Genomic DNA, 16177 nt, shown 5'->3' with positions numbered 1-16177 from the left:
TTCATGGATCCAGGATACTATGCATCCTGATAAAGTTCCCTTGGCCTTTGGAATTAAAATAGCCCCACATCATCACATAGCCTTAACCATACCTAGAGATTGGCATGGTTTTATTTCAGTTAGCCTAATAGCTGGTTTGATTTGCATTGAGAGATGATCTTATGGAAAGTACCCCATGCCAATCTCTAGGTATGGTGAAGGCTATGTGATGATGGCCTTTAAAAATAAAAATCTGCCTGCCTCTATGGGAATTTAACATAGGGGTGTCCAGACTTATGCACCCTGTATTTTAAGGAAGAACATTTATTTATTTACGATACATTATTCATTCACAAAGAAAATTGGTGTCCTTAAAGGTTGGATTTTTCCAAATTTTTTTAATTAAGGCATTAAGTTCAATTTCCAAAAGATGATTTTTTATTCCTCTTTTTAGTCAACTTTAGCATGGGTGTCTAAACTTATGCATAGCACTGTATATGTGTATAGTCATTATTAAAGACTACTTTTGTCAGTTTAGATTCTTTTTATTGTTTAAAATGTTGAGTCTTGAATGAGATCAAAGGCTCAATTAAAGACTGTTTAACAGTTACTGTATTTGAGCCAGAAGACTCAACATTTTTAACAAAAAAGGAAAATAGTAAAATGCATATATATTCTATGATGTGCATTGTCTGATTTAGTTCAAACATGTGCTGTATGTTTGTTCGTAGGGGTGTGTCACATCATAGCGCCACCTACTGGCAACAGGAACTGAAATGTTTATACTGTGATGCACTCCCCCAATGTGGTGTGATAGTTACAGCATGTTTCCTGATTGCCACCTTTTTAATTTTTGTATGGTACAAATCTTAAAAGATCTGCCAAATGCCACCGTATACTAACATCAATTATAACAATTACTCCACTAACCACAGAAGTAGTGCAAAACCCTTAGCGTGATGATGACCATGTAATGTCCACAAAAACACAGACAAGCAAAATATGCACTACCAGTCAAACGTTTGAAATAATTACGATTTTTCTATATTTTTGAAAGATGTCTTTAATGCTCACCAAGACTGCATTTCTTTGATAAAAATAGTCAAACACAATAGCACTACAATTTAAAGGACTGTTCCCAATTTTACTATATTTATAATATAAATGTAATTTATTCATGTGATCAAACCTGAATTTTCAGCATAATTACTCCAGCCTTCATTGTCACATGATCCTTCAGAAATCATTCTAATTTTATTTTCGTGCCGAGTTATTATAATTTTTTATTGGTGCTCAATTATTAATAATGCTTCTTATGATTATCAATGTTGAGAAAAAATTTTGTTGCTTAAAATTGATGTGGAAACTGAAACTTTTTTCAGAATTCTTTTTAATTAACAGCATTAATTTGAAATAGAAATTGTTATAACTTTAAAAATGTCTTTACTGTCTTTTTAGGTCACTTTAATGCATCCTTGCTGAATAAAAGTATTGTTTCTCTTTTTTTTTTCTTTTTTTTTTATCTTAGCCTAAACTTTTTTCAGTGTATCACGGTTTTCAGCAGCACAAAAACAATGTTTTCAACATTGATATTAATGAATATTGCAATAAAAAAATGCAGTAAATCATCACATTAGAATGATATCTGAAGGATCATGTGACACATAAGACTGGAGTAATGATGCTGAAAATTACAGGAATAAATAAAAAAGCTGTTTTAAATTGTAAAAAATATATCTCACAGTTTTTATTGTATTTTTGGTCAAAAATAAAGGCAGTTTGTTGACATAAGAGACATAAAAAATCTCAATTAGTCCAAACTTTTGACCAGTAGCGTACATCGGGTATATATCGGAGCACAAGCATGGAGACGGAGCACTGTCTGTTTGTGCCATGATTAAAACATGCCTCAAACATCTGGACAAATTGCTACAAAATGTAGATTAACCAGATGCAGATAGACTGCTGAATCTTTTTTTTCTTTTTCACTCTTCAATCAGCCCAACCAACCCTTCATTCTGCTGGTCTGCATCCGTTGTCTGCAAACGGCACAAACCGCATGTGATTTTCTGTGGCCTAAAGTGCCAAGAATGGGTTTTATGTTTTCCCCAATCTGCAGTTTTTTCCCCCCCTTTCTAACTTTCTCTCGTGCTTTTTTTTTTTTTTTTTTTTTCTTTGTCTGCAATAATTCTCCCGGCCATAAAGATTTACGAGAGAGGCACTCCGACTCATGAAGGTTGCGAATACAAACAGCAGGAGTGGCTTGAGGACATGAGCCACAAACCCGGTGAACTCCAGGGCCGGCAGGTGGAGCGGCAATGCCATCGGGAGAAAAGGGTGGACGCTGCAAAGAAGCACAAACAAACAGATCGCCAAGCAGCTGTGCTGGGGTCTTCGGGGCACGTCACGCAGGATGAGTACTGGCGTAAGAGGGGCGCGTTTAGGGGACTGAGATTAACAGGGCATCATTCCAAGAGGGAAAACAGAGAGCCGTTTACACGCTGAAGCAGCGGCAAGCCCAGGCATGTCTCCGCAACAAGTGTTAATGTTTGTGTGAGAGAGCGCGTGTGTTTATTTTTAAAACTGTGAACGTGTGCTGCCTAAAAACAGAGAGCCATATCAAGGAACTTATAAATTACGGTCCATCTCCAGTCGTAGAACATTTCAGTAAAATGATTTGTTCTGAAGTGAAGTGCCCTCTGATAAGGTTAACAGCAATCGCTGACCCGCATCCATCACTGTCTGCATGAGTTCATTATCATCAAAGCAGGATTTTGAAGAGGAAACACTCCTCCAATTGATAATGAGCCTTTCCATCTGCTAGAGATATAAATCAAAACCACAAGACACCATCTCACCAAAAAGGCATGAACGAACACGTCTTGACCGTGGGAATCGTTTTAATTGCATAGAAATGCAATGCCTCATGAACTTAAAGCGCTAGAATTTGAAATGTGATTTGAATTACAATACCAGTCATAGATATTCATATATATATATCATTTTGAGGAATACTGAATCTGTTTTTGTGCATGTGAGATGATTAAATGCATGCTCACACTTACTCATGATTCCTCTCAACATGAGGACAGGAGAGCTGTCAGTCAATACATGGGAAAACAAAGTAACTTGCGTTGGGGGTAACGCATTGCAAGTAATGGGAGTTAAGTAATCAGATTACTTTTTCAAGTACAGTAACACATTCCTTTAAAATTTTCAACAAAATATCTGAGTTACTTTTTCAAATAAGTAATATTTGTAATACCTATTCTTCTGTAATCCAGAATGGCAGCTGAAAGGATTGTTTGAGCGGCGCCCTCTACTGTACAGGTGTGAATTTGCACTTCGTTCAGCCTGAGACTTATTCATTTCACCTTCGGTGTGAAATGGCCTTTACATTTGCCAAAAATAGAACTTTTGTGTTTTTGTTATTAAAACAATCAAGCAAGCACAGCCCAGGTGAGAAAAGGTGATATTACTTTCAATAAAAAGTTACTAAGTAACGCAATTAGTTACTTTTTTATGGAGTAACGCAATATTGTACAGCATTACTTTTAAAAGTAACTTTCCCCAAGGTTTGTAATAATTAAGTTTTTTTTTTTCTTTTGAAAGAAGTCTCTTATACTCACCAAGGCTGCATTTATTTGATTCAAAACTGCAAGGCCAAAAAGGCATGAACGAATGCGTCCTGACCATGGGAATCATTTTAATTGCAAAGAAATGCAACGTCTCATGAAAGCACCCCTCCAAACAATGACCTTAATGCTTTTAAAACAGCATTGACTTGACCACAAAAACATATACGCTATATATCACCGGCCAGAACTCCCACAAGAACCAAGAATGCTCTGATTTGCAGAGTAAGAGCATACCTAACACAATGCTATTTTATGCCAGCCATGCTCACAAACAATAATTAATAAAGCAGCTGTCTGCAAATTCTGGAGCAGCACAGCTGTGTAGACTATTTATAAAGGAAAAAATTTCCATCGCCAGCTAACTGTTCACTTAGCTGTTCACAGTTACACTGAGAACAAGCAGAAAACATATCGAGAGGCAAAAAAAAGACACGAAAATAGAGAAAAAGGATGCATTCATTCATCCAAGATTTAAAGTGTTGTTAGAGATCTAGGGTGCTTTGCTGAGATCAGTGTGAGAAGCCAGTGTCACAATGCCCTGACATGGTGAGGAATTATCATTCTTCACTACACTGGACAAGAACACTGTAAATCACCAAGCCAACTATGAGCCGTGGGTTGATTTCACCATGGCACTATCAGAACATTCCTCTGTTTGTTTCAATGAGCTCTATGTTACCTGGAGAAAGCCTTCCATGCAATTCATTCACTTCAATGGCAGTTGCTCAGCTGGCACACAACAACCACTCGTTTTTTCTACACGGGCACAGACTTTGAAAATCCCATCATGGCAACGTTGATGCCACCACAAGAACAAACATAGTCCGAAATCCTTCACTGGGATCCTGAACAGGGACGTAAACCAACATGGAGTAACTGGACCATGCTAACCCGCCAAACATCGACCCCATCAGTTTGTTTGAGCACCCTCACACAGAAAAAAATCACATTTAGAGGTGAGAGTTTGAGACAGGACTACAGTGTTCGAGACGCCTGTCTGAAAACAGTCGTTGGGTAACATGAACAGAAAACTGTTTGCTGTAATTTGTTTGTAAAAAACAAAACAAAAAAACAACAACATTGAATTATCGAATGGTTCTATAAGAGGTTTACAATAATTTTGCTTTGGATAATCTCTATATTTCTCTCGATATCTCTTTTTCCCTGTATTTGAGTTGAGTTCTCTCAAAACAACAAACTTTAAGGGACTATAGAATTTGAAATGTGATGTAAAGTACACTATTGGTCAAAAGTTTGGAATAATTAAGATTTGTATAATAAATAAGTTTTTGAAAGGAGTCATTTATGCTCAACCAAGGTTGCATTAATTTGATTAAAAAATACAGTACAAACAGTAATATTGCAAAATATCATTATAATATTAAAGAAATGTTATCTATTTTAATATGTTTTGAAATTTAATTTATTCAACGCTGAATTTTCAGCAGCCATTACTCCAGTCTTCGTTTACTCCATATGATGATTTAGAAATCATTGTAACATTAGAAATGTCTTTACTGATCAATTCAATGCATCTTTGCTGAATAAAAACTGTTTTCAACATTGATAATAATCAGAAATGTTTCTTGAGCAGCAAATTATCATATTAGAATGATTTCTGAAGGATCATGTGACACTGAAGACTGGAGTAACGATGCTGAAAATTCAGCTTTGATCACAGGAATAAATTACATTTTAATATATATTAAAATATAAATAAGTTATTTTAAATTCTAATAATATTATTTCACAAGATCTTTCAAATACATTAAAAAAAATAATTAAAAAAATATTCCAAACTTATGACAAGTAGTGTAGATCTACAGGTTTGGATAGCCTATTACACCAGAAGAATATTAAATGAGAATCTTGCTCTTGGGATGCAAATTTGCCATGGCAACAGACAACAAACATTTCCTTTGGGATGCTGCCGCCATGAACTCATGAGACTTTGGCAATCGCATGCTTTTGACCAGGAGAGCCGGCACACTTGTTTGACTCTGCTAAGCAAGTATCCCGTTGAGACATACGGACCTTTTTGTAATGAGTTTCAATGGGCCAGAGACATTGAGGTTTTCTTTTTTGGTTGCAGAGACAGTTGAGCATTACAAATTCTGGACCAGAAATTCACACAAGCGTCTGTCCAGGGACATGCACAGACCACAAATATTTTCTCAAGGCTTTTGCTTGAGTCTAAATCACACTTATCCGGAATGCAGACAGTAGACAAGTTAATCAACTCTATGACACATTCTCTATATCGGGATAGTTGAAAAAATGTGTAATATTCAGGCACTTTTGGCAATTGCATCTTAGACACAACACACGCAGTAGCCTGTGATGCAGTCAGTACGTCGATTCTCTAAAGAAGCGTTGACTTGGTGCAAGACTAGCCAAAGGCAACCAAGTGTGTTTAGAAGAAATGATGTGATGGTGGTGGTACATAAACTCACCCTCGGCTTCTCTGGGGCTCCAGTGGCCAGAAGGGGAACAGGGGCGCGGGGACGAAGAATTGGAAGCGTACTGTAGAAGGACGTGACCCTCTGAACATTTATCACATACTGATCCCACTTCTCTAGGAAACCAACAGAGACAGACAAAATGCAACTTAGATACAGCAAATTCAAGTAGATGGCAAGTTAGATGGGAATCTTCAATATGGGGCAAAAACTGTTTAGCATGCCAGAGTGGGAGAAATCATAAATATACCCAAAATAGTGCACTCAATATAATCAGCACTAATAGTTTAGTGTAGTCACGCTGCCCTTTTAAAGCCCCACAAAATCAAATTTCAAAAGTCAGTAAACTGCACTTAAAGTAATTTTGTAAATATAGTTATCATTTAATCAAAACCATGTTTCTAGCACAAAAAATAAGGATCTCAATTAGAGTGAATTTGAACAGTTGCATTTACACTAACTCTGAAAACATAATACTGCAGCCTTTAACTAAATATTTCTAAAAAGCCAAAAATCTAAAAAATTAAGAAGAAAAAAATGTATCTCCTATTTCTAAATGTAGCTCAAGCAATAGAGTCCTAGCAATGCCAAGGTCACAAGTTCAGCTAAACAAGGGCTAAAATGTGAATCTTGAATGCAATGTAAGGCCCTGTTTACACCTGGTATTGAGATGTGTTTTGGTCGATCGGATCACAAGTGGACGACGCTAAATACAGGAGTAAACAGGGTATACAACGTTTTGAGCTCGTCCACTTTCAACCACTTCCAGAGGTAGTCGAAAACTCATTAGACCGGATTGCTTTCGTAGTGTAAACCCTCATGTGGTTGAATGTGTTCAAACAGCTTCAAAATACATTATGGGAAGCGCACTAGCGAGATGGGAATCAAACTTTGTCGGCATTAAGACCCAAGTTTGGTTTGAATACGACAAACGTACCAAGCGTGATCTTGCGGCTGTCAGAGCAGGAACAAAAGCCGCTGCTCTCCATGTGTTTTTCCGTCGTCTCCGATCGTGTTCATATGTAAATTGCACAAGCTTATTTTGTCCATTAGATTAAAAGATCTGGAAAAAAAACCACATACATTCACCCGTCCATAGTCCCTCCCCTCGAAGAAATCAGGACAGAAGTGGTTGAAAGTGGACAAAAGAGACAGATTAAAACACCAGGTGTAAATGGGTATGTGTCTCCCTCGTCCGTCTACTTGTGATCCGATCGACCCAAAAAGCATCTTAATACTAGGTGTAACCAGGGCCTAAGTTGCTTTGGTTAAAAGCGTCTTCCAAATGCATCACAGTTTTTTTGTTGTGCTACACCACTACTTGTTTGAAAAAGGCAGGTTGTTACTGGAAAAACTACTGTACACTGTTTTTGGAAACGGGTACGCTACTGTCACACTACTTAAAAATGTTACACCCCAAGGCTGCTCTGGTGTGAGAATTCGCTTATCAGCCTCAATGACTCATTAAGCACTTTTAGTCAGAGGGCAATGACAAATCTGGTTGCTGCTTAAGCAGTCAGACTGTGGTGTTAGAATGTTATATGGATATACAGTAAACAATGTCACATGGTCCAAGTGGAGAGTTTCAGATCGACATGTCTGGACATGCTCCTCTGAGGGGATTCCCCTGCCGCTTGCCTTAGTGAATTCCACCTGTCTCTCACATAATGGTCCCTCGTGGACCGTCTGCAGGCCCACAAATATATATTTCTGACTACATTCAGCTCTAAGGAAACTGATGCAAAATAACAAAGAGACTCAACCCAATAAAGTTCCACAGATCTGAGTCATGAAATGTGGATATACAGTGCCAACAAGAAGATTTTGGAAGGCAATGTGAACAATTCCACTGTATCTACGACACAGCCAGTTAAACGCAGTTTAGAAATAGCGCTATTAATTGATAGCATGTGTTAGCTATTTGGCAGACGCTGAGAATTCTCGGTTGTTTTGCATTTCCTGTAATCTATCCTCTCACTGTACTCAAAAACTATTACAAAATGTCTCAGACTTCTCCTCTTTCAATATTTACTAAACAGAACATGCTTAGACATGTCTCCTCTCTGCCTACGTCCACATTTATATTTCGTATATCAGATTGCATCTTCCCAGAGAGCACAACAAATGCTGATATATATTTTGCAACATGTATTCTTAAAATAGTCCCTAGGATATGTGCTATGCCATTGCAACCTGAGTTCACCTGTCATAGAAGTGGCCAGAGATGGGCGGAAACCACTCTAAAGTAATGAAGTTTTGTTCCTGTTCTACCACTTGGGGTGCCATGGGGACTGGAGGGGGCCGGTAATCGGGTTGCCAGGTTTGGTAGATGAGGTCCAGATAGCAGTGCATGCGAGCCACCTGGTTAAGTGTAAAGGAATCAGTGCAGTCGTCATCTGGGGAAAAAATGCGTAAGTTCAGATATTTTACATAGTTTCTGATAGCACATGGCACATGTAAATGCATTCCTGTGGAGAAGTTGTATAAATCAATCATTTTTATTTTTCACAGTTGCCAATTTGAACTGACATGAGAAACAGTAACTTTTAGCAATGTGACAAACTTGAGTAAAAAAAGTTAATTCAAATGTCCCAGAGTCCCATAATTTAAAATATTACAAACATATTAATTACATTTGAAGAACTATTATAATCAAAATAAAGAGTGAAATAAACAAATATATACTGTGCAAAAAAAAATCATATACATTTTTACTCAGACCCTCAGTTAGTCAGTGAAGAGACTGCTTGAGATGAAATATGAGACATGTAATATGTTAAGAAAAATCAAAGGCAAATATGAATACTTTTTTATTTCTTTTACAAACAAGTCTTCAATTATGCAAAAAGCATGCAAATATTATTTAACAGTATGTATTTAGTAAACGGAACATAAAATGCTAGCTATGATATTAGCATTAGTAAGACAATTTTTTGGAATTTAGTCCAAAAATTACAGCTACAGAAGTGGCAGCCCTCATGTGATATCCTCCTGAGCATCACCAGTATGGAACTTCAGTGGCTTAAGTCTTGTCTTATAAAGACTTATAAAGCATAAGATCTTGTTAAAGTTTCCAGGAGAGGGCGTCACATTACTGGGGTGCCTCAAGGTTCAGTGCTTGGTCCCCTCCTTTTCTCGACATACACAAGCTCACTGAGCATAAAGACACATGGCTACTATCACTGATATGCAAATGATACACAGTTCACCTGCTATTCCAACCTGACAGCCCTACCCTCTCAGCTTTTATCTTTGCTTGACTTTTTTTAGGCAAAATGTTAGACTGATTATTCAAAAAAAAGCCCTATTTTTTGTGACCAAATGCTATTTTCAAAATGTATGGATGCTTTGTAGTGTTCTTTTATTGTGCGCATCCCAAAAAATCCCATTTAGTAGTTTTGGAATTGTCTACCAGTGCTCTTCAAGCAGGCTACAAGCATGAGGTGAGAGTGGGGTGAAGTCTCTGACCAATAAGAAGTCACACTGTTGTGGTGAATAAGAATAAGTCAATGTATTAATTATAGCAGTATTTCTATCTGTTTACTATTTGGCTTTGTGATTTACTTAGTAAAAGGCAGATTGAGAAAGGGGAGTTTCCATATATTTGCTCTTACCTGCGTAACTCATGTAATTATTAAAAGGCGTGTGAACAAATTTGTGGTTGCCACACGTTTCGTTGCCAGGATCAGGGTCCCTGCAGTGCTTGTATTTGGGTGTGGGGTTCGTGTCGGCACACAGATCTCCGGTTTCCAGCGAGGGCTCTGTCTCTAAACATGCATCATTGCAGGACTCGATCTCTGAGATGCCTCTGAACACATGGTACAGTCCCAGACTATGACCGATCTCATGGATCATGGTATGAGTGTGGCCAAATGTACCATAGAAAGACGGATTCAGAACTATACCGCCTATGAAAAGAGAAGAAACACAGTGTAAACCCTGATGTGCTTGTACTTAAATAATCATGCTTGTCTCTTGTAACAGTAGTTTATACTATGTGATTTGAAATACAAATGTATTTAAGTCAAACAAACTTAAATTTGGTTGTATGTCATGTAAATGACATCCTTTGAAATGTTAGACCCTTGCACTTGCATTGCGATCTACTGTACAACAGGTTTTCCTTCAACTTGTTTTTTTTAGCAGATTTTGTTTTTGTAGAAAACTGAAGGGATATAGAGTGAATCTGAATTAGTGAAATGAAGGCTGCATTTACACTGTCAACCAAATCCAATTTTTTTCACTGGTATCTGGTACAGATCAGCTCTTGTTGGAAGATCTGATATTTTGAAATCCAGATTTGAGTCTCACATTCAACTCATCTGTTCAATCAATCTGCTCAAAAGCATTGTGAGCTAAGTTGATTGATCTACTTAGGCTTACAATGCTTTTGAGATGCGCAGCCCTGATCATTGTTTATTTCAAAAGTAAGATGTTTTCTCGTCTTCCTTTGCAATCATACTCAGTGCTCTGATGTTTGGTTTACCACTAAAAATAATTTAAAAGCATCGACATGCAATAAAACATCATGTTTGGTCGTGTTCATATTCAATATTTGTAAGAAGTAATTAGAGTGCTGTGTAAGTAATTGTAATCAGGGAGGACAAAAAGAGACAATTGGTAGCAATGGTTCTATGATCAACGTAGGCTTACAATGCTTTTGGCAAACTCCTGAACTGTGCGCTTTCTTGCAGTGCATATGTAGCCGAAATGTACCTGAATTTTGATCATATTCTTTTGCATGCTCTTCATAGCTATCATTGTTTACTCGACTTCCGTGGTTTACTTCCGTTAATCATTTTCTCAAGGCCTCTATAAAAAATGTAATAATTTATGACGAGCAAACAGTCTTGGGAGTAGGAACCACTGAAATGGTATAGGAATAGGAATAGACTGTGACAGTGATATTTTCAGCATTAAATGACTGTAGGAACGCAATTCAAACTCTTGACCTGGACTATGCTTATGTAGCAATTTCTCAGTACCTAGATGTGTCAGTGCCTCCTTGTCCCATGGCCAGGTAGCAACTCCAGCCAGGTCTTCATCTGAGGAATTGGCGAAGAAGATATTGAGGTGCGTTGAACCGTCCAGCTTCAGGATCTCTTTAAGCTCCTTCACATCCAGATAGGCCCTGGAGCCAGAGACGGAGATCATTTATTTGGTTGATGCATCCACTGCATATTTGGCACTCATTATGACACACCCATAAATCTACATTTCCCTCACTGCAAAGTGGCTGAAAAAAAAGCAAATCTTGGCCCTTGACTAAAAAAGTTTCATTAATGAAATTATGACTAATTATCATTACATTTCAAATTCTTTATCTGCAGTAGCAATCAGCACTAAGTTTTGTTCTTTCATTAGCACTCTCTCTACTATGCCTGTGGAGAAGTTGTATAGCAACTCTTAACATCGCTTTCAAGAATCCATTTAACCTTGTTCTCTGCTTCCCTTGTCTGGTCCGCATTAACGTTTTAGCAGCAAGCTAGCAGACCAAACCAGGCGTGCGCATGTAAGTGTCTTTCCAGTGACAGGTGCTTTTATGAGTGTGTAGCTCCTTTAACTTAACATGCTAAGAGCTCGTTTTACACAAGAGCGCTCCATTAGGGCTAAACCATTAAGGTTATGTTATGTTTATGGGCTTCATTGGCACTTAGAGTTCACACGACTGTAAAGCACCTGATGAAGGACCTCCCTGAGATGACCCATGTGACAGCTCAGAAAACCCCTTTCATCAATTAACCCAACACACACAATAGCCAAGGGGAAAGCATGGACGTCGAGACAGAGCCAATTGATAACGTAGTATCACCTTTCACCTTTTGTGACTAGTCTTTGGACCAAAGTCATGACAGACATTTTTCTTATTGCACATCTACAACGTGATCCAAACCCAGGGATGAATTACTGCGTACAGCATGTGCACATGGTGAGGATTCACACAAGTGTTTAACTTTAGCTCAGGGTTAACCACAATTGTGTCCAAGGTATATGCCGTCAGATCCGATCAGTGAGCTTGTGAGGATAAAAACACAAATCTCTCTCTCTCTATAGACAGGCTGTTTGCTTGCAATAACAATCTGGCACTGTATACATTCTTCAAAAAGCATGGAGAAATAACTTAAAACACATGCCTAAAACATGTTAGACAACTTAAGCAGATATCATTCACATTTTTCAGAGACTCCAGCCCGATGTCTCCTGTTAGCTAGATTTCCAAACAAGAAAAGTGGTAACAGGCTTCGGGTCTACAAAAATAAACCTCCGACCACACAGCCATTGTTGTGCCACGCATGTAGCGCAGTGTTCTTCCAGAATTCCACAATTAAGACGGAATGTTGACGAATGTTCGCGGTGCAGCCATCAGTCTGTCTCCCTAGACATCCCATAATCAAAACAAAATAAACAACCACTTGGGGTGCTTATCTGAAAATTCTTCTTCTGCTTCTTCTCACTCTAATCTTTCTAAACCATCTTTCATCCATCAGTTGCAATATTTCCATTGAATGCTCAGGATTGGCCAACTGCTGATTTCTGTTACTGGATTGGATATCCAGTGATAAACAGTCTCTTGATGATTGCGATGGGATAATATTTGGGAAAAACCACCTGCGTGTTTTTTGTGACTGATGTCACCTCATAGCCCGCACACAGAGTCATTTAAAGAGCTCCAGGAATACCATTGGATTGCGATTCTGCGGCCTGGAAAGCCTTCAAAACGGCTAATAGAAAACATTGCTTTCTCTTGAACGAGAAGCTCAATTAAGGCGTGACGAAATTCAAGGACAGTACTGGAATATTTGGATGAATCATACAGATCAAAACAAAGATGTAAAAGGTAGTTTTCACTTATCAATTCATTCACTATTTTCTCACAACATGGAATGTTTAAACGTTTCCCATGAAGCTGCGTGCACTTCTGTAAACAATCGTTTATGACTACAATTTGCAAACAAAATAGTTGCTTGGAGACCACTCTAAACAAGAAATAAGCTTCCTTGAAATTGTGGTTTCTACTTTGTAGTTCACCCAACTAAAATAAAAAAGGCACCAAAAAACTACTTCTAAAGCCAATAAATCCTCTTTAAAACAAATCTCATAGCTTTGGATTGCTACATGTGTCCTTGGGCTATACCTGTTTTTTGAAACAAATGAACACTGCTACAATTCACATAGAGCGAAAGTTAAACCAGACCATCTACATTCTAGTGGAATTGTGAACATCTTGTGCTTTCTATCCAGTGGCCTCAGGTACTCAGACTTAGAAATCCAATTTCCTTGGATCATTTTTTTTTCTTCTTCTTTTGGCGAAAATAGTGGTGTTTAAAGCTTGGAGCAAATCATCATGCAATGGACCAGACAAAATCCTTGATAAAAACATTTTTCTTGAAGTGCTCATGGAGGACTCATTAATAAATTAAGAGTTGTAAGAGACAGTAATAAACCGCAATTGCCTTTGCAGATTACTTAGACCAGTGCTTCCCATACCTGTCCTGGCCCCCACCACTGCACATTTTAGATGTCTCCCTCATCTAACATACCTGATTCAATTCATAGAGACTTCAAGATTGTACTGGGGGTGATCAATGAAAAAAAACGTGAAAAGGTGATTTTTGAAAAACACTGGCTTAGGGTAGGGGTAGGCTACCTTCCTGCACCCTTCAGTTCCAACCCTGTTCCAACACACTGGCTGTCATTTTCAAGTAATCCTGAAGACATTTATTAGCAGGCTCAGGTGTGTTTGATTAGGGTTGCAGCCAAACTCTGCAGGATGGCAGGGTGGGCTACCCTTGACCTAGAGAGACATGGCCACTATTCATACATGCTCTTCAGCTTCTCCCTTTCAATAAACTTTCAATGCTACTGAAGTGTGGAGATTGATCTGGAGATTTGAAAGAAATGTTTAGCTTCATCATACCAAGAGGAAGCAGTGGTATGAATCTGTACTCCCCCATTTTGCTCTTTTCCAGGGACGTCCATTCCTGCTCATGGAGGGCCACCATCCAGCAGAGCTTAACTCTAGCCCAATTAAATGCAGCTGAATCAGTTTATCAAGGTCTTCAGGATCTCTAGAAACTTCCAGGCAGGTGTGTTGGACCTACAATCTGCAGGAAAGTGGCCCTCCTGGAACCGGATTGCACACTAAGGGGCTGTTTACACGACACCATTTTCAACTAAAAACGTAAAACTTTTTATGTGTTTTGGCCATTCCTTTATACAACAACAGCATTTGAAAACGCACATTTTTGAAAACGGGTTTCAAAGTGCAAGTTTTTAAAACGGTCTCCGTGTAAACAACAAAAATATGAATCTCTGAAAACGATGTCATGCGCATGCATATTACGTGTTTATTCTATAGTGTTTCATCGTCTAATGCCTGGCAGCAGAATACAGCGTTTTTAGTCGTTTTCGCGGATCCGTGTGAATGGGCATTGTTTTGACAATGGTGTCGTCTGTACGTGGAAAACTCAAAGGAAAAACTTCTAACCTAAAATAAACTGCCAATTTTTCAGAACTCTTTATGGCAATACACTGAAGATAAAAAATAAGACCTAAAATGGGCAAAAATGACTACTGTTACATCCCTATTCACCATTGACTGATAAATGTGAAGCCAAGCCGCTAGGAAAGTTGCACTTATGCCTGGACTTGAAGTGAAGCTTGTGTAGGCCAACGGACCCCACCGCTACAGTACCTGTACCTTAATCTAAGTCAAGTTGCTTTAATTTGTATAGTGCTTTCCACAATCAACATTGTTTTGAAGCAGAAATTCATGATGCAAATGTTTATAATACCTAAATGCCTAATTATCCACGTTTAGCATTTAACTGAAGCAGAAAACTCACACAAACACAGGGAGCAATCCACAAGTCCAGGAAGGACTTGAAATCAGATAAAAGCTTTTAAAATAAATGTAAAATAAAAGCCCTTTATCTGCCCTCTTCTTCACTCACCCCAACCAACAATGAAATGTCTTTGTGACTTTGTGACAATCTCTGAAATATTTGTGCAGCTTACTAAACAAGTTGGCGTCATAAATCACAGCTTACCTTAAATGAGAAGCTGGATTGAAGCAGGTCTTGGTCACATTGGTGATGCTAGGATTACAGCAATCTCCATTATCGTAACCATAGTTCTCACAGTTGCACTCTGGATCACAGATGCCATTTCCTTGTTTATGTTCAGGGCATCGCGTCCTGGGCTTGCAGTAACCAGCATCAAAGCCAGTCAGGGTGTGGTTGCATTCAGGGTCACAATCCTCATCGCCCACCTTGCTGATGTCACAGTTGGCGAGCACCAGACGGTTATACAAAGAGGAATTGCTGACGTTGTGCACAGTCAACTCCCAGCTGATGTTGTACATGCTAAAGGCTTCATTCAGATGCTGATGCTGCAGGTGAATCTGCTGATCTGTGACTGTGGGTTTGCGCTGAAAGTCGTCAAACACGTTCACAACACGGTATCGTACTGTTTTGGGGCGACGGAAGCTCCAGAAATGATTGTAGTTGCGCACCACTTCTGTGTTATCGCACACCGTCTGTCCGCAGGCTGGAGGCTCCAGGGTGGTGTCCAAAGACCACAACCCAGCACGAGAACCCTCATCAGGTATCGGGAAACTGCCGTCCTTCACTGCCAGCCATTTGCGCGCTGGGTGTTCAAAGGTCTCGCGGATCACCAGGTCAACCAGGTCCTCAGGGTCCTCTTGTCCATGCATGTCCCTCATGATTTGCCTCTGAGAGAGAGCCTGTCGCCACAAACCGACACGTTCCACAGAGCCTCTGTAGTTATGATTCAAGGCATTTCCACCCACCATCAGCACCTTGAGTTTTAGATCAGAACACTTCGCTACATTTATCTGTTAACTTGTATTTGCATACAGTACGTGCATTATGTAAGATCTGGCAAGGTGAAGAGTGTAACTTTTTTCTGATAAAATACTCCAGTGTTAAATGTGGAGAGCTCTGTAAGTTAGCCCTTGGTAGGTTGATTTGTGTATATTGTGGTGCTATCAGTAAAATTTGCTGGAATGACATAAATTCAGCAATAACGGCTCATTGGAAAAAGGTGCTTCTGCCTACATTTTTACAAAACTCACTGCAA

The 16177-nt window shown here is 38.8% G+C and overlaps 1 protein-coding gene across 1 annotated transcript in view; it reads right to left on the bottom strand.

Moving 5' to 3' along the window:
* Positions 1–16177, bottom strand: part of pappaa (pregnancy-associated plasma protein A, pappalysin 1a) — a 106522-nt gene that overhangs the window by 85168 nt on the left and 5177 nt on the right. Inside the window, exons 3-7 of the mRNA XM_084114363.1 lie at positions 15127–15896; positions 11062–11207; positions 9691–9984; positions 8280–8472; positions 6071–6192 (exon numbers count right to left, since the gene is read on the bottom strand). Coding sequence (XP_083970489.1) covers positions 6071–6192; positions 8280–8472; positions 9691–9984; positions 11062–11207; positions 15127–15896 — 1525 coding nt within the window. The remainder of the gene's footprint in view (positions 1–6070; positions 6193–8279; positions 8473–9690; positions 9985–11061; positions 11208–15126; positions 15897–16177) is intronic.

Source organism: Abramis brama (genome assembly GCF_963993115.1).
Source record: "Abramis brama genome assembly, chromosome: 5".
Taxonomy (NCBI): domain Eukaryota; kingdom Metazoa; phylum Chordata; class Actinopteri; order Cypriniformes; family Leuciscidae; genus Abramis; species Abramis brama.
The sequence above is the reverse complement of the archived record's forward strand: the minus strand, read 5'-3'. Positions and strand labels throughout refer to the sequence as shown.